Source organism: Panthera uncia, chromosome B4, assembly GCF_023721935.1.
Source record: "Panthera uncia isolate 11264 chromosome B4, Puncia_PCG_1.0, whole genome shotgun sequence".
NCBI lineage: Eukaryota > Metazoa > Chordata > Mammalia > Carnivora > Felidae > Panthera > Panthera uncia.
The window spans coordinates 6,737,302-6,763,361 of NC_064809.1; the positions used below are offsets into that span (position 1 = coordinate 6,737,302).

General features: G+C 46.2%; 1 protein-coding gene across 1 annotated transcript in view; it reads right to left on the reverse strand.

Moving 5' to 3' along the window:
• The window catches only part of ITIH5 (inter-alpha-trypsin inhibitor heavy chain 5), a 78,306-nt gene extending 56,777 nt beyond the window's left edge, over positions 1-21,529 (reverse strand). Inside the window, exons 1-2 of the mRNA XM_049626780.1 lie at positions 21,348-21,529; positions 12,223-12,267 (exon numbers count right to left, since the gene is read on the reverse strand). Coding sequence (XP_049482737.1) covers positions 12,223-12,267; positions 21,348-21,437 — 135 coding nt within the window. The 5' untranslated portion in view covers positions 21,438-21,529. The remainder of the gene's footprint in view (positions 1-12,222; positions 12,268-21,347) is intronic.
• Between the last annotated feature and the right edge of the window lie 4,531 nt (positions 21,530-26,060).

Sequence of the window (26,060 nt, forward strand, 5' to 3'; positions counted from 1 at the left end):
AAGTGTAGGCTAATTAAATTTGTCCCCAAAGTCTCTGACGAGAGCGCTCGCTACACGGAGATCGAAAAGCTGGTTAAACTTGTCGGTGTATTTCTAGCCTTCCCAGAAGCGCTCCATCAGACCACAGCTGGAGCTGAAGAGGTAAGGACACATGAATGGGGAAAGTCGCCGGTGGCAGAGTGGTTCTCTAACTCCAAGAACTGGCTGAGCAACTCCCAGGCATGTTATGGACTCCGTGTTTGAGTCCCCCCAACCACCCCCCACCCTGCAGATTCATGTGGTGAAGCCCTACCCCCCAATATGATGGTACTTGGGGATGTGGCCTTTGGGTGTGATTTGATTAGATGAGGTCACGAGGACCTTCACGATGGGGTTAGCCACGGGAGGGCCCGCTCTCACTCTCCACGCATACACCAAGAAAAGACTGTGTGAATGAGAACGTGGCCGCCTACGAGCGAGGAAGAGAGTCCTCCCCAGGAAATGAACCCTGACAGATACTGATCTTAGACTTTCCAGCCTCCAGAACAGCGAGAAAATAAATTTCTGTTGTTTAACACCAGTCGATGGTATTTTGTAATGGCAGTCCAAGCGGACCAAGACAAGACATCGTCTCATGATAGGCTTGGACACACATGCGAAGTAGGCGTTTTTTATTCCCATTTCATATGTGAGAGGAAGTCCAGCCTGTGAGTCGACTCTCTGGCTCACCGGGCATTAATGGAAATGAGACTTGAACTCTACCCCGCCTGCTTCAGGCACCACCATGATGCTAGGCTGCCTCTCTGGATGGATCTTTCTATCTCTGTGTGCTCAAACCCCAGCACGGCCCTCAGTATGCAGCGGGCTGTCAATAAATGCTGAATGGAGCCAGGTTACTCTGCTAGGATCCTACTTTCCCCTACCGGCATCGTCCTGCCCAGTCGATGTGTACTTCAACCTTCCTCTGCTCTCTCAATTGCTTTCCAGCGCTGAGCTAGTTTTCAAAATAAATACAAGATGATGGCCTGCTGATATCAAAGCATATTGCCCCGGGAGAGACAAAGATAATCTTTAACCCCATTTCAAAAGAGTTTCACAGAGTGTTGTTCTGTTTAAACGTATTTAAAGGGCGTGCCCTTCACAGCAAACCATCCAAAGCTGGAGAGATGCTCCATATGATATGTTAGAGAGGTAAGACTTTGCACTCTGAAACAAAGCACATTTGAGAACACCCACGAACACCCACGAGATGGGGTGCTGCATGGAACAGAGCCACACAGGGGCCCGGCCAGAATGGGTGACTACTGGGTGCAGACGTCAAGGGTTTATTCGTCCTTGTGGCTGAACTTCAGGTCCCGGTGACATAAAAGGGTCAAAACAAACGGCACGAGGTGCAGGAAAGATGTTACGAGAGCGGGTAGCTGTCTTAGAAAAGCGGAAAAAGATAAACGTATAGGTTCAGTGAAGTGATCATCGGGTCGAGAAAGAACTCTAAACATACTTGAAACATTCTTCCCCTGCAAGAGGAAGAGAAGTTCTCCGACCTGGTCTGAGAAGGAATGACATCACGGCAGTGGTTCTCAAAGTGTGGTCCCAGAACCACCACCATTAGCATCACCTGGACACTGATTAAAAATGCAGAATCTCAAACCCCGTCCCAAACTTGCAGAATCAGAAACACAGGGGACAGAGCCAGAAACCTGTATTTTGACAAGCCTTCCAAGTGGTCTGATGGTCGAGTCCGAAACCACTGTTTTAAAGTAATAGGAAGAAGTGGACCTCTTCATATATCTCCTCGTCTATAAGAGGGCCTGAATAAGTCACTAAAATTACACTCACCTCTGAGATCCAAGAATCTGAGGCAAAGCTAACTTGAGGAACAGGGACACGTGGGTGGCTCACTGGGTTAAGCGTCTGCCTGTGGCTCAGATCATGATGTCAGGGTTCGTAGGTTCCAGCCCCGCACTGGGCTCTCAGCTGTCGGCACACAGCCCGCTTCAGATCCTCTGTCCCCTCTCTCTCTGCTTCTCCCCCACTGCGCTCTCTTTCAAAAATAAATAAACATTTAAAAAAATCTTGAAAAATAATGGTGATACTCAAAAAAAAAAATAATAAAGTAAGGAATAAAACACTGGGTTTTAGGAAACCATTCCTGAACTTAAAAATACTTGATTGTAAATAGTCTTCATGAAAAGTTAGTCTCTTGGGGCACCTGGGTGGCTCAGGCGGTTGAGCGTCCCACTCCTGGTTTCAGCTCAGGTCATGATCTCACGGTTCATGAGTTCAAGCCCCACACTGGGCTCTGCACTGATGACATAGAGGCTGCTTGAGATTCTCTCTCTCTCTCTCTCTCTCTGCCCCTGCCCTACTCTATCTCTCTCTCCCTCAAATAAATAAAAACTTTTTTAAAAAGTTGACAAAAAATTTCAACATTAAAAAACATGTAAACTAGTTTTTAAAAAAAGTATCAAGTAACATCTGTACATGGTAAAAACTTCAAATTACACAGAAAATAAAAGGAAACACAATGGTCTCCCTCCCACCCTGGATCTACAGTTCTGTTCCCCAGAAGCAATACGTAGATTAACAGTTTCTTGGTGTATCCTTCCATAAACACATGCTGCATTGATTTGCTTTAATTTCACTTAATGATACAGTGTATTCACCTTTCTGTGTCTGTGCATGTTCCAATTATCTAACGCTGCATATCCGACCACTCTAAAACTTAGTGGTTTAACAGCAACCGTGGCATTTTCTCCTGTGGTTTCCGTGGTCAGGAATTCTAGAAAGGCTTGGCCGGTGGGGGCGGGGGCAGTCAGAAGGTGGCTGGGGCCGAAACAACGGGCCCCTGTAGCAGCTCGGGGCCAAAAGGCATCTGTCTCGTGTCGTCCCAGGGCCCCTCTATGCGATCCTTCCACGTGATCAGGTTCAGATCACCTCACACGTCAGTCAGGCTGATGGCGTGGTAGCTAGAGGCTTCACGAGTGTGCATTTCCCAACATCAAGGTGGAAGCGACATCCCCTCCTTTGCCCTCACCCTGAAAGTCACGTGGCACCGTTTCCACCATACTCTACTGGGCAAAGGAGTCACCAAGGTATGTTCCATTTGAAAGGGAGAGAGCCCAGACCCAATCTCAATGGGAGGAGTGGAGTCTCAAAGTGCCACTATCTTTGAAAAATGCCATCTGCCACCGTCCAGAACGATCACCCTCATTCTTTTAATAGTTGCACGGTATTTTCTTTTTTACAGATGCACTATATTTTATTTTATTCTTAAATTTATTTGAGAGAGAGACAGTACACACATGAGTGAGGGAGGGACAGAGAGAGAGAATCCCAAGCAGGCTCCACACTGTCAGCACAGAGCCTGATGCGGGGCTCCATCTCACGAATCATGAGATCACAACCTGAGCCAAAATCAAGGGTTGAACGCTTAACTGACTGAGCCACTCAGGCACCCCGAGATGCACTATATTTTAATTAACCAGCCCCTATTTTATCCATCAACCCTTTATAATCATTTTTCATGATTGTTTGAAATGCTCATGCCTTCAGATGGCCCTGCCCTCTGATTCATCAATACCTGGGGTCAGCAAACTATGGCAGGCAGGCAGGCCACAGGGGTTTTGTACATAAAGTCTTATTTGAACATAAATTCTTTTACATCCATTCATCTGCATACCGTCTGGAGCTATTTTCATGCTACAGTGTAGAGTAGTTACGTAGTCACGGATCTGTGACACAGTACAGCCTTACTTACAAAGCCTGAAGTCCCTCCTACCTACTCCTTTAAGTGAAAGTTTGCTGATGCCTGGTCTGCACTATTTAAAAAAAATTGTTTAACATTTATTTATTTTTGAGAAGAGAGAGACAGAGCATGAGCAGGGGAGGAGAGAGAAACAGGGAGACACAGAATCTGAAACAGGCTCCAGGTTCTGAGCCGTCAGCACGGAGCATGACATGGGGCTCGAGCTCACAGACCTCGAGATCATGACCTGAGCCGAAGCCGGATGCTTAACCGAATGAGCCACCCAGGCGCCCCTGGTCTGCACTATTTAAAACAGGTAAAGCCCTGATGCCAGTCATTTACATACCTTTACTGATTGGTGTGTTTTGGGAAGAAATCTTAAATTATACAGACCACACTTTTATTTGACTTGCACAATCTTTTAAAATTTTTCACGTAGGTGACAACATTTAAAAATTAGGGGCGCCTGGGTGGCTCCCTGGGGTGAGCGTCTGACTTTGGCTCAGGTCATGATCTTGCTGTTCCTGAGTTCAAGCCCCCTGTCGGACTCTGTGCTGACAGCTCAGAGCCTGGAGCCCGCTTCAGGTTCTGTGTCTCCCTCTCTCTCTCTGCCCCTCCCCTGCTCACGCTCTGTCTCTCTCTCTCAAAAATGAATAAACTTAAAAAAAAAATTTAAAAACTGGAAAGTTCACATAAAAATCCAGAACTCTCACATCTCTTGGAACAGACGCTGGGGCAACTCTGGATGTACATTCCCCCATGACCGTGACTAACAGTGGCTGTGGCTTTAGATCAGACCCAAATCCCATAGTCCCAGCTCCCCATGCCTACTGACTCACGGACACTGGCCCTGAGTAGCCACGTTTGCTGTGTTTTTACTAGAAGTGTTCTTATTCCAAGCCTGTTTTGCTCGCTAGTCTCCTCTGTTCTACGAGATTAAAAATGGCCACAACTTGTACACCTATGTTCAGAGCGCCATTTTTCACAACAGCCAACGTGTGGAAGTAACCCAAGTGTGCACTGGCCGATGGCGAGAGAAACAAAATGTGCTTTATGCACACGATGGCGTATTACTCAAAAAAAAAAAAAGGAAGGAAATCCTGTCGTACGCTACAACACGGATTAATTCTGACAGCACTATGCTAAGTGAAATAAATCAGCCGCAGAAGGACGAATCTTGTGTGGTTCGCTTGTATGAATTACGTGCGGCCACCAAAGTCACCGAGACAGAAAGGAGGAAGGCAGTTTCCAGGGGCTGGGAGGAGGGGGAACGGGGAGTTTTACGCGAAGGGTACAGAGTTTCGGTTCTGCAAAATGAAAAGAGTTCTGGAAATGGACGGTGGAGCTGTATGATGCGTGAATATACTTCATACCGCCGCACCGTCCACTTTTTAACGGTTTAGAAGTTAAATTTTACGTGATGTGTATTTTAATACAGTAACAACAAAATGTTAAAGATTTCCCGACGGCCCAAATTCTTGGCTTTTCTTGCCATTGAGAGGTGCGTTTTAATTCATTTATCTTTTGATTCTGGGTCTTAGTGGCTTGTTTCACTTACAGAACACACACCAGAAGCGATGTTCTGGGACTCTGAGGCCAGGCCACAGAGCAGCCTCGCCGCTTGGACGCAGGTGTTCCAGAAGTCTCCTCGAGGCCCTGAGTCACCGGGTCGGACGGAGCCCGTCACGCCGGAAAGGCCGGGCGTGACCACTGCAGGCGACAGGAGCAGCCAAGGCCAACTGCTGCCCAGGGGCCCAGAGGCCGAGGACACAAACCCTCCCGCTCGGCCCACCTGCCAGCTGAGCGGCCACCATTGACATTGCACGGCCAACAGAATCATCAGGCTGAGCTCTGCCTCAGTGCCTGCCCCACAAACAGTACGACAGAGTGACTGCTGCTTTAAGCCACTGGGTTTGGGGAAGATCTTTACGCAGCAATAGAAGCTGAGCACCCGATCGCTACGCATTTTTTTTGTTTTCTTTTGTGAACTTGTGCCTATTAGCAACACCCCTGAAACCCTACTGGAGAAAGTCACCGTATAAATTATAAACACAAAATATAAAGAGTAGGAGTCCAGCCCCCTCGCCTGACCAACGTAGGCCAAAGAGGTTTCCTTGCCTCGAGTCACACGGGGAGGAGGCCATCAATCCAGCGTGAGAGCCGGGAGCCCCTGGCTTCCGATCCCGCCTCTTTCGCGAAAGGACCTAGAGGCAGCCCGGCCATTCGGGGCTTTCCACAGCCACCACCCTCAGATGGCCTGCAACCCAACACTCCAGACACGTACTAAATATCAGTTTTTGCGGCTGATTCAAAAGTGACCTGGGAACCTCCCTCACCGTCCGTTACGTGGTAAACACTTAAGACGGAACATTGAGTCGAATCCGTTCTGCACTGCTTTCACATTCCGGCATTTTCCAAACGTTAGCACCCCGCCGCTTAACTCTTGCACATCAAAGCAGAGTCGTAGTTGGGGAAAGAATTTAGGAAGTGCGCAGCTTGGGGAAACAAAGGTTACAGATGAGCTGCTGGCCTTTCCGCGTGAAATCCGGCTCCTCCGCGGACAATCCTTGCCCAGCACTGTTCCGAAAATAATTTAAAATTTTCTTCACTTGGTACACCGGAGACTATTTGTCATGCTGATTTGTCCTTATTCGTAGTGTCAATTATCATTTCATGAAACTGAAAATGTGACATTGGAAGACACCTCACAAAACACAAAGTCTAACCATTATGGTATTTCTGTTTTGCCTCAAATTAAGATTATGGATGTGGTAGAAATTTTCCACAATATTACATCAGAAGTAGGAGGCATAGTTTACGGGCCCAAGAGACAGATTGAGAAAAGTTTCAAGAAGCTATTTTAGTTTTATTGCTTCTGCCCAGTTACTATTTTCCCACAGAGGCCCCCACTGTTACGCCTTGTGGCCCTTGCCCCACCGGACAGCACCCTCCGTCTACAACGTACGGGAACCTGTTTTGTGCAGGCCGACCCCCGCCCCCAGGCTGCTCACCCCTTCCCCTGTCCCAACTAGACAGGACACACGTGCAGAACAGGAACCGTGACTTAGTCCTCGTGCTTGCGTTTTCTTCCCCACAGCTCTCAGCATAAAGTAAAACTCAAAAACATTTGTGAAACTGAATTTTTGAATCTTGACAATTAAAGAAAAATATATATCCCCCCCCCCAAAAAAAAAGAAATGGTAACTAACTAGAATTTGTTAATCACTACCATAGATTAAATTCCATGAAGGACCGAGAAGGTCTATTACACACGGTTCCTTCTCTCAAGGCACTTATGATCCCATTGGGAAGAAAGTGCAAAAAACATAAAGAAACATAGGGAGATACGTAGAGACATACATTTTACTCATTGGCTGGAAGACCTGCCAGAGTTCAGAAGAAAGAACAATCAGTGAGATCTGTAAAAGTAAGAAAAGGTTTTAAAACGGACGTAGAGTTGGTATGTGGTGAAAGAGAACAAAAGGAACATTCTGAAAACACAAAAGACACGGAAGCCGGAATGAACCTTAGCTCGTTCCTGGAACAAAGAACAGAGCAGTTTAATTAGAAAGGGGGGCACAGTGTGAGGAGAATCCTGGACGGTCAGGAAACGAAAGCCCAAAGCCAAGCACGGAACTCGGAATGGCAGAGCTTCATGAAAATGTGTCATGAAAGGAAGGATGTGAAACAGTGGCTTCAGTTTTTCCCAGTGCACGGTTCCTAAAAATCCAACGTGTTTTCCATATTTATATTTAACTCATTATTTTATTTGGGGATGTCAACTGGAAAATAGGAGGCAAAATCAAGTCTTCCTGTGACAAAACAGCTTCACTATTTTTCTTACAAAGGCTAAACTACTGGAAAAGCAGTTGGAGGCAGGGAGTGTCTTCATGAGCTGCTCGAGGGACCAAAGTCTTGTGTGTGACTCATGTGAGCCACTTAAAATCAAGCCACCCAGAGGATGTCCTGAATTACCCAAGATGCCATCTGGAAATGTAACGGTGCAATGTTTGTGACGGCATCTTCCAGAACCAGGACTCTTCCCAGATTAACCTTTTGTTGTTTTATTCTGGTCTAACAGTTTTCCAGTGACCGTTAGAGGAAACGATTCTGGAGATGGCAGAGAACCTTAGAAGTCATGCAACTCGGCCCCTCCTCACTTTGTAGAGGAGAAGGCTGGTGCTGGGCAGCTGGTGGATTCTGGGTCCACAGATCTGTACCGAACCTTCACGTCTCTCCTTTCTGAGAAAAGCAACCCAGCCCATGTTGTCACTGCATGAAGCAGAAGACTTCCACACAAGGCGCCTCCCTGAGGGCCGTATTTGCACCCGGGTGAGACAATTTTATCCCTCTGTAAACAGAGAGCGGCATAGCTCCCAGTTGCCTGTTTGTGGTAACAGGTTCTACTTAGCAACATTTCATTATGCTTAGAGGAAAGGAAACATAAAAACGCAACTGTCATCTTCATGTAGAAAAAAAAAAAAAGTGCACCTCCTAACAAAAGATAAACCGTAACGGCTGGAGTCGGGACAAAGGAGACAGACACACACACAACTAACCCTGAGTGACGTTAACAACCCCCAGGACCATGCTCCCTGTGCACAGACTGTATTTTCTATCTTCCTGATGCTCTGGCATTTGGGGCCTTGCTCCTGGAGAGAAAGTCCCTCCCAGGGCAAGCTAATTCCTAGAGACAGCAAACTCCCCTTGTGTGAGCCTACCTTCAATACACAAGCAGCCAGTCCAGAGCCCGCACCCAGCCACCTCCTTCATCAGGCTTTCCCACGCCAAGCCGATACTGCCCTTTCCCCAAGTCACCCCAGGGCCAGGTACCAGATACCTAGAGACCATCACGGGGCCTCCCGTTCCTAGGGATCTGGGAGCATAAACTCCTTCCTTCATGGTGACCAGTTCCAGGTCTCCGCGTCTCACCACATCTGCTTAAAACAAACCCCAACTACAAATCTGAAGAAGATGCCAAGCCACGGTCCTGCCCCTGGGAGGTTAAATGATGGCAGTGAAAAGCAGGCCAGTGTCTGTTAGGGGCCACGGATCTGCGGGCACAAAGATACCCCTGCTTCTTAAAATATAATTTTTCTCTGTGTATGTGTTGCCAGAGGGAGTCATAAAAAGGGTATCTAATTAATTCAGAAGAAAATCAAGCAAATCCTTGTGATTCAGGAGCTGGCAGTGATGGGAGAACAGCAGCTGTTGCCACCCACACTCTATTCATTGGTCAGGGAACGTTCACAGACCTTCAGATTAGTGTGGTATGGCTAGAGCATAAAATAGAAGATGCATGGGGTAAACTGAGGCTAAAGAGGCAGGCCACAGCCAGATCACACGGGGCCTTACATGTCTCTGGAGTTTATCCTATAGACAATGTGGAGTCAGCAAACACATCTGCAGAAGAGAGTGAGGGACCAAGTCGGCCGCTGGAAAGATCATTCTGGGACCAGCTGGAGGTACAAACAAAGTTCATTTTAAACAGGCATGATGCATGTGAAATTAAGACTTTTAAAATTCTTAAGAGATTTTTAAGAAAATCCAAGGGATTACATAAATATTCTAAGTCTAAGGGTCAAGAAAATCTTGGAAACCAAGGATGAAAACTCAGCTATTTTAAAAAAAGATAAACTTAGTTTTTACTAACAGACTGAAAACTTTTATATGGAAAACACAGCATAAACAAAGTTGATCGACAAACGACGCATTTAGGGGGGAATTCTTCCAATTCAGAAGACAGAGTAGCTCTGGCATAGAAAGATCTCCATCATACCAACGACTAGGGGATAAAAAACACAACAGAAAGATGGTTACAAGATACACACACCCCCACTTCACAAAAGAACCACTCTAAATGGCCAATAAATGTACAGAAAAAAGTCTACATTCACAAGTAGTCACGCAAATGCTAAAGGAACAATGAGACAAACAGCGTATATCTAAGAGACTGACAAGTCAAAAAGTAACACACATCTGCTGGCAGAAATGTGTGTGCTGATCGATGCAGATAGAAAGGGAATTCATACAGACAGTACTAAGGGCACGAGGATTCGAAAGCAGTCCAGCGACATCCACCGATATGTAAAATGCCCATGCACTTTGATCCAACAATCCTCCTATTGAAAATCTAGCCATAGAATAAAAAGCACCCACATAACAGAATAAAGAAAAAGTTTTTTACAGCATTTTTTCCAAGGACAAAAAACTGGAGAGAAATCTAAAGCTCATCCAGAGCAGAATGCTTCGTAAGTTACGGTGTGCCCACGACATGGAATATTTTTCACCATCGAAAAGAATGGATACGGTTAGGCCACGCGAAATACTGTGGATTGAGAAGAGTAAGATAGGGAAAAAAAGAGACGTAGTTGAGAAGGCGGGGTGCTGTGTTAGGTAAGAGCACACACAGATGCCAGACATGGGCCTCAAATCCCGGCTCTGCCCCACCTCCCCAAATGCGTGGGTCTTGGGTGAGTTACTCAGTCCCTCTGAGTCTCTGCTTCGTCATCTGTAATGTCTCAAAGAACGGGACAAGAGCGACTGAGTTATGACACGTGGAGGCACACAGTTAGCCCTCGGTCACCATTAGCCATCATCACATGATCCCACTGTTTGAAAGCAATGATCAGAAATCTCCTATCTGCAAATGTCTATGTTTCCCCCGTCTTCTTGGTGCGTTCTTTTTCTCAGTGGCACCTGTCATCTTCTCCATTACTCATACACTTGTCATTTATTTATTCACTTTGTCTTTTTTTCGTCTATCTCTACCCCACCTTAGAATTCAAGCTCTGTGAAAGACAGGGGCCTTTGTCTGTCTTATTCATTGCTGTATTCCCAGTGTCTACAGCGGTGCAGGGTAGATAGTAAGCATCCAAAAAAACGCTTACCCTCTTAGTTGGAATGAACGTGTGCACGGATGTGTGCATGAATGAATGAATATGTGTACAGGTCTCGCTAGGAGGCTATTTTCCATGAGTCTCTGCTATTTCTGCATATTTTTCAAGCAGGGGCACTAGCTACGTTTGTTTTGAACCGTCTTTTCAAGGATGTTTGGACACTGAACAGATTTGGAAGAGGGAGTTGGTATCTCCCCCCAGAGCAAAGGGGAAGCTGGATTAAGATCTAGAACAATAAAGAGAACGCGCCCCTCGAGGGACAAAGATCAGGCAGGTTTAGTCCTCATAAAAGAGTCCGGGTCCCAAGCGCAGAGTTCCTCCCGTGTGTAGGTGTCGTCAGGCCCTCTCCGTGTGACCATATGGGAACTGCGCCCGGGAACGGTACAGACTCTGACTGTCACAACACCGCTACTCTGTGAGCAACGATCGCCCTCTGTCTCTGACCCGGGAGTCTCCTGTACTCTGCCAGCATCCATGCAATGGCACCAAACTAACTCCTTGGCTTGTAAACCGGGGAAAATCCAGACTCCTCACAATTCTGGATAAACAATGTTTATGTTCATCGTCTATCTGTCTATAATCACACGAACATGGAGACAAACATGAAAGAATGACTACGAGATTAATAAACTTGGGAGGATCAGGAGAAGGAAGGGGGAGGAAGCCAAGCAAAGAATAACAAGAACACAACGCCCCAGTCCGGCAAAGATGGGAATGATTGTGACGGCGGTCGTGCTAAAGCTAGAACTGACTCACACAGCACCAAAGTGTAGACAGGCCCTGGATAGATGCCTACCCACTGAGGACCTGTTGCAGAATCCACATCCCAGAGCCGGTAGGTGTGTCCCCACATCCCAATATGGCCCTGCACCCGCAGTGGTAAGGAAGAACCGAGTCTGGGTCAAGTAAGCTCTTAGGGTTCCTGATCACGTGCCCAAATTCCAACTTGAGAGCCCCAACATGCGCCGAGAGCCGTGCTCAGCTCCATCACAGGAAGCTGCCACCTACAAATGTGACTTCTTGGCTTTAGCTGTTTACTTCACAACAAAGCCTTTATTTCTTGTGTAAGAAAGCCATTAAATGTATAGGTTAATTTAAGTTTTGTTTCTTTTTTTTAAAGGCTCTGAAATCCCAAACTTTGTCCTCAGAGCCCTACTGAAATAATCAGGTCTCTTTCCGGAAAGAAAAGTTCACTTAAAGAAAGGCTTGTAAAAGCTACGCTGTTTCATGTCAGGATTCTTTTTTTTTTTTAATTTTTTTTTTTTTAACGTTTATTTATTTTTGAGACAGAGAGAGACAGAGCATGAACGGGGGAGGGGCAGAGAGAGAGGGAGACACAGAATCGGAAACAGGCTCCAGGCTCCGAGCCGTCAGCCCAGAGCCCGACACGGGGCTCGAACTCACAGACTGCGAGATCGTGACCTGAGTTGAAGTCGGACGCTTAACCGACTGAGCCACCCAGGCGCCCCCATGTCAGGATTCTTCTACATGCAACTTTACAAGCTTTGGAAAAGCTGCCAGCAGAGCCAGGGCCTGGTTCAAAACACGCACAACAGGAGGGGACGGACATCGAAGATGCACCATGAGTATACGTACCAGCCTCTGCAACAGTCTGACCTGCCTCGGTCCCCTGAATCCAACCTGTAAGAAGAAAAAAGCCATGAAATAGGCTTGTGAGGCCATTCTTAAATGAATTACCTGAGGGGGGTTAAAACCGATCCAAACCTACTAGAAGGGATTGTCCATCCTGAAAAGCAGATTGAAAATTAATTAATTACTCACCCTGAAATTAAGATTGGACCCTTAATTAAGTCACTGCCAGGCCAGAACTAGAATTCAGCCCCCAGAGTCCTGGTTGACTGCTTGACCCATGATGTCACTACCTCCTCACCTGAGAGTTCTTCTATCTGTTACCACAATTAAGTATGAAATGATAAAAAGAAAGAATTCATCAGAATGTCTGTGCTCTGTTTCACTGTATTCCTGGCTTGAAAATAAAGCTCTTTTTGTCTATTACAATGAGTAAATGTATTCAGTTCTACTCTGATGGGCTCAATTATTCAACTCAAAACTTGAGGAAACTCTGCAAGCAAAACCGAATTTACCTTGAATTTTCTTACTGTATTTTTTCTGGTTTAACCATACTTTCTCACATGTGGAAGAGGGGCATGAGAAGGTGATAAAATCCTCATTAAAAATTGTATTAATTAATCAGCCACTCTGGACTGATTTAAAAGTCTTATTAGCTGCTTGTTGAACATCATTCATAGCAAATCACTGCTTAAATAAAGTGTTAACGACAACTGTTGTGAGTAATAAATCATCCTTTCTAGAGGACAATTTGATAATGCAGATCAAAAGCTTGAAAAATATGCCTAGACTTTATGAGTATCTTTTTTTTAACAGCTCTACGATGTGTAATTTACAAATATAACTCATTCACTTAAAGTGTACGGGTTAGTTTTTTTTTTAGTATATTCCGAGTTGTACATCCATCACACCATCAATTTAGAACATTTTTATTATGTCAAAAAGAAACCCTGCACCCCTTAGCTGTCACCTCCCAACCACTAATCTACTTGGTCCCTGTGGGCTTGCCCATTCTGGACGTTTCACAGGAATGGACTCATACGATACACAGTCTTTTATGACTGGCTTTTTTCACTTAGCATCATCTTTTCAAGGTCATCCCTGTTTTCTTTTAATTTTTTTAATGTTTTATTTATTTTTGAAAGAGAGAGAGGGAGAGACACACAGAGTACAAGTCGGGGAGGGGCAGACAGGGAGACACAGAATCCAAAGCAGGCTCCAGGCTCTGAGCTGTCAACACAGAGCCCGACACGGGCTCGAACTCACGAGAGATCATGACCTGAGTCGAAGTTGGACGCCCAATCGACTGAGCCACCCAGGTGCCCCGAGGCCATCCCTGTTGTAGCATTTATCAGTACTTCATTCCTTTTTGTGTCCAGATAATATTCCTTTGTATGGATAGACCACATTTTGTGTATCTGTTCGCCAGGTGATAGACATTCAGGTTGTTTCCACTTTTTGGCTATTGTGAATAATGCTAAATTTACATAAACATTCACACGCAAGTCTTTGTGTTGGACATAGATATCCAGGAGGGGAGTGCCTGGGCCATACGGTAAATTTAAGTTTGACTTTTCAAGAAATTGCCAAACTGTTTTCCAAAGTGTCTGCAACATTTTTACATTCACACCAGTAGGCATGTTTTTTGATTTAGAAACCCTACTTAACAGAAAAGTCCCATGAGAGAAAACAAATAACAGAAAAAAAATAAGAAAATTCTTTGCAACTTTTAAAACAATTGCTAATAATTAGAAATAGCCTAAAATAGTCTTAAAAAGAGGTCTGGTTAAGTATATTATGATACACAGATCAATTAGAATACAGCTACAGAAAATAATGATGTGTATCCATACATCAATAAATGTTCATTTTACTGAATCTTTATCTGCAGAAGTACTGTGTTTCCTCGGTCCCTGTGGGAAGACAGGGCCATGTGACGAGCTATTGCCAAGAAGTTATGAATGTAAGTAACATTTGTCACTTCTGGGTTAAGTGATTTAATTACAGTGGACCATCCTACAGAACTGCTTTTTCTTTCTGGCACAGTAATCAGCAGTGTTGGAAATGGTAGTGGCCCCATCGAGCCCAAGTTCCCAGTGGCCCCCACCAACCCAGGACAGACGAGCTGTACAAGCAAGGAATAAATGTTTGGTATCTAAGACACTGAGATTTTTAAGACATCGTCACCACACAGTGACCTAGCCTATCCTGATTAATAAATCCAGACACGTTTTAAGTGATTAAATCTGGTAACAAAACATCACATCTAACATGATCTCGTTGTGTGTAAGTCACGTGTTTGTATGTGTAGAATGTATACCGAAATGTAATGGCTGTTACCTGTGGGTGGCTGAACTCTTTTTCTTTACACTTCCCCGTATTATCTCCCATTTTGACAAATTCACGTTTTACTTCCGAAACAGGAAAAAGAAAAAAAAAGCAATAAAGATATTTCCATTTAGGAAACTAAAGTCATAACAGTAACTGTTTTAATCCCTAACCTCTCCTGATCTCCCCTGAAAAAAACAAATATATATATGTGTATATGCTATTATAAATTATCATTATAAGCCATTATAGAGCCTCCTACTCTACAGAGCATGGAACAGAAGAAATACCACAGGATTTAGGTTGACACCCACCACCCTGACTCCAAATGAGAACCAAAGAATTAGTAGGATGATACTGATTTCTCTTTCTACAATGAGGGGTGATGTCTGAGCCACTCTCCAAGGGAAGCTTTCTGGGCAAGGTCTCCACCAGCTCTGCAGGTTCATCTCAGGTCTTTCCCTTCCTCAAACTGTGGAATAGGCTGGGGACCGCTTAACATAGCGCTGGTCAGAGGGAAAGCCCAGCCCCTCCCAGGTATTATGATCTGTGATTGATCTAAAGTATTTTCTTTGAAGTTCCCTCCTCTGTAAAATAAGTTCTCCAAGAAAATAAACAAGCTTTAAGGAGAACAAGAGAAGTTGGTTTTTCATTTTTGAGATGACTATCTTATGTCTCAGGGGATCGCTATGGCAACACTTCAGTCCAAGTTTAAACGAGATTGAACCAGAATCAAAACTTCTCGGTTCAGACAGACTCCTGGTGCCAGCTAGGATCGGCTCTGGAAATCACACCAATGTCATCAGCATTGTTTTTAGTTAGGGATTCCTGATCCCTCTTATTGTTCAAGTGCTTCCCTGGGAGTGGGGTTCAAGAACAGATATGTAACTGACTCCAGCTCACTGTCAAGGGCTGCCACGAACAGTAATCTCAAGAGCTTGGGGCTCCAAACCATAGACTTGCCAGAGAGCTCCAAAAAGATTCTTTGCTCCTACGGAGCTGAGCTTCCTTCTCAAGCATCAGAACAGAAGATTTCCAGGCCATAATATTTACTGAGAAACCTAAGCCAGGATCCTTGCCATCGAGGACCATACCATAAAACTTGAAAGAAAGAACTGTGCTCATGACAACTTAACAGACAGGGTCGTTTTTGTAAGTTACAAAGGAAACGGAAAAAAGTAGAGTTTGCTAGGCTGCAAATACCGATGAGAAGCTTTACGATGGAGGTACGGTTGAACCAGCCAGGTAGGGGTTTGGGGAGTGGACGAAAGGACAGGAGAAATGGACGGAGAATCAGGTTCAACAGGAACTATGCTGAGAAACAGCTTCAGAGATCCACCACGGCCTCTCCCATATGTATGGACCAAGCAGCACTCACTGCCAGGAGGTGGGGGTAGGTGAAGATTTCCTTTGTGCAAAGAATATAGTACTAACAGTCACGGCTCTGGAGTCTAGAATCCCCCATCTACGTCATCAGTTAGCCTAGCTCTAGGTAAGATGACAGGCACAGCTTAAATGTTCATAATTTGACTAAGGACTGTACTTGTTCCCCAAGATATATCACAGTGTTGGATCACGAGTAGAAGAGAAGAGAAACACCCTTAGAGCATTCCAAGAAGTCCATAAATGGGAAGAGCATGGGAGGAGAGGAAAACGCAAAACCCAATTCTAACCAGGGTGAAAGACACTCAATATGTAGAACACAGACATTCCCTCTTGGCATGGATGTTTTAATGACCCAGGATGACTGAAGAGAGACGTGAAGACAGAGTTCATTCCCTCTACTCTTCCACTGGAGCTCTATCCCTGGGTCTGTGACCCCAGGTCCCGTAACAGATCCAAAGGACACTGCATTTGGGCTAACCTCAGCCACACCGCCATCAAGGGACTGAAGTCGTGAGTTCCTACAGGGCTCTGTGCTAGGAACCGACCTACAGGTGGCCCACGTCCCCTGAGGATGTCTGCAATCCTGAAACCAAGATCCAGGAACTCAGAAGTCAGTGCCTCAGAGATCTGTTACAGGGCCTGAAACAAAACGTAGTTGGAAAGGCACTGGAGTCACCATCTGTCACCTGGGCTGAGAACAATTCGTGTAGGTAACTCTGAATGACTCACACAGAAGTTTTACTCCTTCGGAGTAATGTTGCTACAGGCTGCTCAGCTATTTGCAATTCAGGATGCCTATAACCCCAGCCGTGGAAGAAGAAACTTTAGTTTGGGGTTACAACTCCAAACCATTTCCAGGTAGGTTTTAAAAAAAAAAAAAAAAAAAAAAAAAAAAAAACGGCCACTGGCCTTAGGCAAGTCACTGTTTCTTTTCTTCACCTGTGAAAAACAAGGGAAATGGACTTTGCCTCTAGGAAAATAAGGAGGGGATTCAGGAGCCCCCCCCCCCCACCACAAAAAGCTCAGGTCTCCATCCACGGCCCCACCTTCTTAAATGGAGCCAGTCCCTCGTTAGCAACAGAGAACTTGCTGGGGTCTCCGAACCAAACCCTGGAAACACGGGAGGCCAGATCGCTTTCTGTGGAGCATCCAAGGTTTGGGAAGAGTGCTGGTTAGGAAAATGACCCGGTTCTCTATACATCCCTATCCTCCCTCCCCCTCCCACTCAAGGAAACGAGAGCTGGCTGGTTCAGGAGCAAGTACATCTCTGGACTCTCTCCCACAATAACCTCCTTCCGGTTCAGCGTGACGACTCCAATTCTCCAATCACACCCGTGCACATAAAGGAGATGGTACAGAGTGGCCTGGAGCTCACAAAATCTTTTACGGACTTTACTTGTTAAAGAGTTAAGTACAAAAACAGGAACAAAAAAATTTGTCGTCTCGATTCTTGATTTGTGTTTCTGAATGCAAAGGTTTGGTTGCTAGCGACAGATTATAAAAAATTAACACTCCCAGAAATTCTCAATTCCGGGGATCAGAGCATCCCCACACTCGATGTGGTCACCACAAGCCTATACTCAACACCATCCCTATTCCAGGAGCCACAAATAAAAATCACATCGAAACAAATTCCATTAGGTTATAAATATGAAAGTGGCTTTGCCTTTGGAGGAGTCCTTGAAAGCCTGGCTTTGGCACTCAGCACACCTGGGTTCTACCCCGGGCTCTGCACGTATCCCTTGGGTATGTCACTTCCTCTGGGCGGATTCCCATGGTTCTCCTGGAAAGTACGCACACGGAGACTTTCCTTGCGGTGGTAAGTCATAGATTCAACCAGGCCGTCCAAAGACAATAAAAGTAGCTCATTTTACTTTAGTGCTTACTGAATGCATGCACTTTGCCTGGATTAACCCACTTAATCCTCACAATAATCGTAAGAGCAGAAGTGGGTTTATTATTTTACTATTACTTAGAGGCTAGTAAAACGTAAGCTTCAGAACCTCTCGCTTGTACAGTCTCTTAACTATGGGAGACACCCGCGGCGTTTGCCAGCCTATAAAAATGAGGCATTTGTTGTGATTTATCATCCTAAATAAATGTTCACTTTAGCACCTAATTTGGTGGTCATAATTTGACATACTTTTTCTTTAAGAGAGCCCTGCCAGTTATGTAAACTTTATTTACCTCTAAAAATGTAAAACTTTAATTGCAGATGAGAGTAATGATCCTTTTTGGCAGATGATGAAACTGAGATCCAGAAAGGTTAAGTCACTTGCCCAAGTACACACAGCCACTTAGTGCTGGGAATGGGCATTTGAACCCAGGCAGTCTGGCTCGGAGTGCTCTTACCCATATCCTTTACTGCTTCTTATTATTTTTACACAGAGCCACTAGCAAACTCTCTGGGACATTTTGAACATGCAACAATTAGTCACTTTCATTATTTTGTACATGAAAAACTGCTTTTGTAATAAGAGGAATACAGCCCTATCCTGATTTAAAGAAGCCATATCAGTTTGAAACTTGGGAAACAGATACATCTGTAACAGGCTGACTTTATACAAGAGACTTCCTTTTTAACATTAATTTCCTGGAAGGTTCTTTTAAAGCAGTATTATTGTAAGTGTGGTCCGAGGATCATCTGTATCAGGATCCCCTGAGCCCCACCCCAAACCTAATGGATCTAAATGGATGGGAGTGGGGGCTCAGGAGTCTGCGCAGTTAATGAGCTCCTTTTTAAAAATTTTTTTTTCAACGTTTTTTTTTTTTTAATTTATTTTTGGGACAGAGAGAGACAGAGCATGAACGGGGGAGGGGCAGAGAGAGAGGGAGACACAGAATCGGAAACAGGCTCCAGGCTCCGAGCCATTAGCCATTAGCCCAGAGCCTGACGCGGGGCTCGAACTCACGCACCGCGAGATCGTCGCGGGGCTCGAACTCACGGACCGCGAGATTGTGACCTGGCTGAAGTCGGACACTTAACCGACTGCGCCACCCAGGCGCCCCTCAGTTAATGAGCTCCTGAGCGTCTATTTGCACACCAGCGTTTGAAGACCACTGCTGATAGCCCTCCCCCGCTATGGGTAACAAATGGGGCAGAGGGCCCGAGGGGAGAAAGGAGCTTGAATTTAAGGTGTCATTAGTGATATTGACAAATGAAGGTAAATAACAAGTAGCAGTTGCAATGCAAGCCAAGGGGTCATGTTCATGTAAGTTGAAATTTACATAAAATTCACATATTCATTTACATTTAACAATTAAGTTTGTATGTAACTTTGAAGACCATAATTATGGAGAATAAGCACCAACTACACGCCTACGTGCTGTTGTTTTAAGTATATTAATTCTTTCAATCTTCAAACTCCTTTTAATTAATTTCATCATTCTCACTCTCGAGATGGGTAAATAGAGACTCCCAGACAGACAGTAAGTAACTGTCCAGTACGTGCAGAGCCAGGATTTGGACCCAGGAAATCTGGTTCTGGAGCCTGTGTTCTTAAATCCCACATCACTCACACACACACACACACACACACACACACACACACACACACCTTTTAATAGAGATAAAAAGGTAAAATCGCAAACTTTCATAGAACTTCGCATCTTGCAGTTTCTGTCTGAGTTAGTCATTTTCAAGATGAATAAATAGTGCTGTGGTTTGAGGCAGCAAGAATCCCTAAAAGGGGCCAAAGCCATGTCACTCTGTGCAGGAAAAGTCTAGACTGCTAAGCCCACTTGCTCTGGCAGATGCAGGCACTTTCATCACTCCTCCTAACTCATAAATATAATCCTTGTTTCAGTTTCTCCCACACTTTCTTCCCTCCACCCCCCCCCCACAAAAGTTTCAAGCTCTTTACCCCAAATTCCTTCCCTCTGAGCTTCAGCCGTCCAAGCCCAGCAGCAGGAGCTAATGTAAATGCGGACACCAGGCCAGGCACTTGAGGCCTATTAACTGTGCAATCTTTTACACCCTAGTAGTGCCCACATTTTAAAGAATTGGAAGTTGAAGCCCCCAGTGACTTGCCCAGGATCACAGAGCTGGCAAGTGACAGGACCAGGAATCAAACCCAGGCAGCCTGACACCAAGCCCGTGCCCTTAACCACTTTGCTAACACGTCTACCATTTATTGAGTGCCCACTGCATACCAGATCCTTTGCACAAACTAGCCGCTGAATCCTTACGAGCATACTCGAGAGGAGGTGTATTCTCTGCTGCGACCAAGCAGAAAGCAAGGCCCAGAAAGATTACACAGCCTGTCCAGGCCACACAACTGTAAACGGCTAAGTGAAGGCCAGATTTTCTTTTCTGGATCCAAAGCCTGCACTTTCCCCACTCTACCTCTTCCCCTCCTGGAATTTTTACTGGTTCCTCCTCCTGACAAGCCTACAAGAGAAGGATCACCTAGTTTATTTTGCAGAAATCACATCCACGTGCAGACTCAACCAGAGAGTAACCACCTTCCAGATCTGCTCTTCAAACCACAGTGCTGGAAAAGGAAGAGGACAAGTAAGCCTACTTATCTCCTGTTCCCATCGTGTGAAACACGCTTTAAGCTACACAATTTTAAAATAATTTAAATGAGGCGTGTGTGAACAGCACCCAGAGATGCAGGTAAGCACTGCCTGCTTTAACTGGGGCACAGCCACTTCCCCCATGAGGTCTTCAGGCTGACATCTGTCTCAGCTCGTCGTATATTTTTCAATAGGCTTTGCTGTTCCTCAGACATGGCATTGAGCGTTCATACATGTAGGACTTAACCACCTGTGAGGTTAGGCCTTTTAAAACATGAACTCCTGGCAGACGCACAGAATATTAACTAGGGGAAGTGAGCCTTGGGTTCTGGTCCTCCCCGTCAGGCCACCTTTAAACGGCTAACCCACTGATAGGAACCTGATGGGAAACGTGTTACCCTGGCTTTCAGATGGGGAAAGTGGAGGGTTCTGGGAGTTTGGAATTTCTCCTAGATTGTGCTTTTTCCCTCAACAATTCGGAACGACGGTAGTTAACACACTACCCCCTACATGCATCTTGAGGAAGAAACTTTGCAATTAACTGGGGGCTCTCTCCCAACAATGAACGTCACGCAACAAACTAGGAGAAATCCGCGCAGATAACGGGAGCCAAGATCTGGTTGTGCAGGACTTTCAAGTCCCAGACACAATTCTGCAGGAAGTTCACCCTCCGGGCGATCGCCAAGAGTGACCAATAGAGGGGGAAGCGCAGGAGAAGACTGGGGAACCGAGAGCAGAAGGGGGTACGATGTGACAGGAGGTGGAGGTGACCCCTCCTTCCTCGCGTCCAGGACCCATCCGAGGGCGTCTGTCCAACAGCCACGCGCCACGAGAAGCCGGTGGGAAGGGACGGCAGCCCGCGCCCGGAGCCATCCCTAGGTCCTCCCACCTCTACTTACTTGCTCCGAAGTGTCATCCCGGGGCCAGGCCTCTCCCAGCGACCCCGCGCAGAGCGGCAGCCCCAAGCACAGCCCCAGCAGCAGGAGCATGGCGGGGGCTAAGGCGCGGCGGCAGGGACCAGGCGGGACGCGCTCAAGGGACCGCTCCCGGGCTCGGCGGCTGCAGAGGCGCTCGGCCCCGCCTCCGCGCCCCCTCCGGGCCCCGCCCCCCACGCGCCCCGCCCCCGGCCCGCCCCGCGTGGATCCCGGTCCCGGTCGGGTCTCCACCGCCCCAGGGAGGAGGCCCCCGCAGGCCAGCCTCACCGCGAGCCAGCTCGCCCCCCGGTCCCCTCCGCGGCCCGCCCTTCAGCTCCGCCCTCCTCGCCCGGTCTCCCTCGGTCGCCTTCTGCCGCCACCTTCAGGGCTTATGACACCTGCCACCCCATCCCCAAATCTTTCTCTCCAGCAAGGTGTGAAATGCTTCTTCCTGGACTAGCTAAAATTCCTGTCGCAGGAGGATACGGGAGTAGCCAGCCTGGCCCTCAGTATACTGCCCACCGCCCCCCCACCCCCTGCTCTATATACCAATACCCCCCATCTGTTAAATATACTCCCTCCCCTGCTCTATATACTACCACAACCACTCCCTACCTGCTAGCATGAAGCCAACATGAGACCTTCTGACTTCTGCCCAGAGAATGGCATATGCCCCTTGGCATCCTGCACTGATGCATAAAAGCCAAATTAAGGGACGCTAATTAGTCGTCTGATGCAGAGAGTACTAGCAATGTTGTCCTCTTTTATGCAGTTCTGGCATAAGGGGGCAGAAAAGGAGAGGCCAGAACTGGCCCTGTGTAGTAGTCTCTCTAAATTTTTGGTTATTAATCATGAAAATAAATATCATTGTGTATGTCAGTGACAAACTATTGGTGATAATTCCGTTCCGCCCTAGGAAGAATTACCTGTCAACCACCCACACGCAGGCTTGACAGCCTGGGCACCAAGTTTTTATCTGGTAAACACACACTGTAGCTAGAGCTGCTCGTTTATTTCAACTTTCAAAAGACAATCACTTCCAAGACGTTTTCTCTGTTTCTGTTAAGAACTGCATCCAAGTCCATGAGCTGAATGATACTGAGAGGCTGGCAACAACCTCAGTGGCTAAGAACTGGGAAATGGCTAACTCAAATAATGGAACACCCATCCTGTGGAATCTTATACAGCCAGTAAACAGTAATCACAAAGTCTGTGGAAACAGGAAAAAAGCAAACAAACAAACAAACAAAAAAAAGGTTTACAGTATAATCTAAAGGAAAAACTCAACAGTATGGTTATAATTAGGTAAAAATACGGATTCATACACATAAGAACTAGGAAAAAAAACATGAAAAATGAAAAGAATGGGTGGTTAGTTTATGGTGATACCTCTTCTTAAAATACTTTACCTACTCTTTTTAAAAATTTTTTTTTATGTTTATTTATTTTTGAGACAGAGAATGAACGGGGGAGGGTCAGAGAGAGAGGGAGACACAGAATCTGAAACAGGCTCCAGGCTCTGAGCTGTCAGCACAGAGCCCGATGCAGGGCTCGAACTCACAGACTGTGAGATCATGACCTGAGCCGAAATCGGACGCCCAACCGACTGAGCCACCCAGGCACCCCTACTTTATCTACTCTTATTGAAATGCTCTTTGCTCAACAAAGACATTAGGAGAAGGGAAAAAAACGTGTTGCCATTGTAAAACAAAGGAAAATCATTGGCATTAGCAGCTAATCATTTCTAAGCCTAACCACTGGCGCAGTAAAATACACACAACCAACAAGAAGCAACAGCAGCTGGCCCAGCAAGGTTTTACAACAAAACCACTAGTAAACAAGAACTCTGAAGAAGGGTCAAAGCATTTTTATTTTTAGTTCTTTAACACAATCTACCAGTGAGGTTGCCAATGTACCCTGTACCCAGGCTGACTCGGAAACCTCGCAGCATACAAATTATGTGCACGCCCTCCCCTCGTTTCTAACTAAGGAGGACAGTCCCGGATCTTCTGGAATCAAAGCTTGCCTATTCCCCACTCCCCTCCCAGAAGAAAAATACCTACTATATAAACTGAAGTTGAATTGGGACAGAGCCGCGTTTCTTTTTAATTTTTTTTAATATGAAATTTATTGTCGAATTGGTGTCCATACAACACCCAGTGCTCATCCCAAAAGGTGCCCTCCTCAATACCCATCACCCACCCTCCTCGCCCTCCCACCCCCCATCAACCCTCAGTGTGTTCTCAGTTTTTCAGAGTCTCTTATGGTTTGGCTCTCTCCCTTTTTTTTTTTCCCTTCCCCTCCCCCATGGTTTTCTGTTAAGTTTCTCAGGATCCACATAAGAGTGAAAACATATGGTATCTGTCCTTCTCTGTAGGACTTATTTCACTTAGCATCACACTCTCCAGTTCCATCCACGTTGCTACGAAACACCAGATTTCATTCTTTCTCATTGCCACGTAGTATTCCATTGTGTATATAAACCACAGTTTCTTTATCCATTCATCAGTGGATGGACATTTAGGCTCTTTCCATAATTTAAGAGCCACATTTTTTGAAAGGGGACAATAGCTACTATTATTTCGATCCTCCAACAGAACTGGGACCACATCTTTGTCTTCCCCTTCCTTTATCCCCTCTCCATCTTTTCCACATTTGTCCCAACTGGTCTCTGCAGAGGTCCAACGTCAAGAAAAATGACTTTTACTTTCTTCATCTTGTGGGACTCTCCAATTGTCCTGCAGGCCCTGGTTCTGCTGCATGGTCATGTTTAGTTCAAGGACAGCTCTACCAGCTGGATCAGAAATTCCTGGGGGAAAAGCATCTTCCACAACTTCTAGCACCGGGCTAAATACATGGTTAGCACTTGGTGAACATTCGATGAGGGACATTAGAAGATGGGAGGCTGCGGGGTGGGAGCCCCAGCTGGCTGGGCAGGAAACAAGGCTGGGCTAGCATCCCAACGTAGCCACTATCCAGCTACACGACTTGGGAGACTTTCAGAAATTCCTAGTATCTGCAATACCGTAATAGCCCAGGCTTCTTCGTGACTTCTGAGCATCTGCATGACTGAAGAGGGTCGCTCTTTACATTTTTTTAAATGTTTATTTTGAGAGGGAGAAAGACAGCATGTGAGTGGGAGAGGGGCAAAGAGAGACAGGGAGACACAGAATCTGAAGCAGTCTCCAGGCTCCAAGCTGTCAGCACAGAGCCCGACGCGGGGCTCAAACTCACAAACTGTGAGATCGTGACCTGAGCCCAAGTCGTATGCTCAACTGATTGAGCCACCCAGGCCCACCGGGTTGCTCTTTGAAAACTATGTCGGCGTAATAAAAATAAGACCCAGTGAAAGTTTTCCAAAACTGTTCACAAACATCGGTCATGATTTATATTGGCCTTATAAAGAAGGATGCAAAAATTAACTGCCCCCCCAAAAAGGGGCTGAAGTGCGACCCCCCACATTTGTCTTTTGAGGTCGTGTTTCTCATTTCACCTCCAGGGGAGCTGGTCTTCCAGTTTGAGACTCCTGAGCTCTTAGAACCTCAGAGCTCACAGCTAAACCTCAGAAGACCCTAAAGGACATCTTACCCACCGCTCATTTTTCTTTCAAGACACCTCACAGGGCTTGCCCGGGACCTCACTCCAGTTAGAGAGAAATCTCTGGCAAGGTCCCAGACATTCATTGACAGAATCTAGCGCGGGGTTCAGCAGCAAGGGCTTCGGAGAGAAGGACCCGCTGGGTCAGAGAGTTCCCGTGTGCCAGCTCTTGCTAGGAAATGGCTCCCCGAATAACTGAAGGATGGGCCAAGGCTTCCACAATTTTAGCGCCAGACTCATCAGAGTTAGGGGCTTTATCCTGGTCTCCCACGAGACTGCCAACCGATGGGCCTGCAGCCGTGGCTAAGCCTGCCACGGCAGCGCCTGAAGAGGAAATGGCGGGCTGTTGTCTCTTCCTCTCCCTTGAATCTGTGCCCTAAAGCCCCAGGTTCCTCTACCCAGCTTCTGTGAGAATCGGGCCCTCCCCAAGTCCTCTGGGCTCCCCCTTCGGTCCCTCCCATGCCCCACGCTCCCTTCTGAGTATCTGTGAGGCCACTGTTCTAATCTGGGCCAGCCATTTCTCCTCTCCTTGGTCTCACCTTTTTATCTATTTATATGGCCTTGTGTTTCTCTTGGATCCCTGACAAGTTTGCATAATTGCTACAGTTTCTTACAACCTTGGCCTTTTTTTCCCCTTAATTAAAAGGACTGGGGAGGAAATGGAGTCCCTTCAACCCTGGCTCCATACTTTCAGGAGCACAGGATATTCTGGGAGTCTAGTTGCACCCACTTTTTACCTATTTCACCAACCACTGGGTGCGATCCAGGGAGAAGACTTCCGGAAGTGGAAACAGAGAATGCACATTTTCTAATTTCTTCTGACAACTTGCTGAAATTACCAACTATTCACAAAGTGTATCACATCAGATTCTAAGTACCCGCACACAGATCTGACTCTGTGTTGGCCAAGGATTGGCTCGTGCTCATTTTTATATCCTGGCACATGCTCTGGAATACGGCAGACACGCAGTTCGTCCGACGGATGCGTGAAAGAAGGCATATCTGTCATCGTGCTCCCCGTGCTAGCTGTGTGCGATACAACAGAAGTTGCAGACATGGTCCATCACCTGGAAGAACTGACCATTTGGATACGAAGGTGGC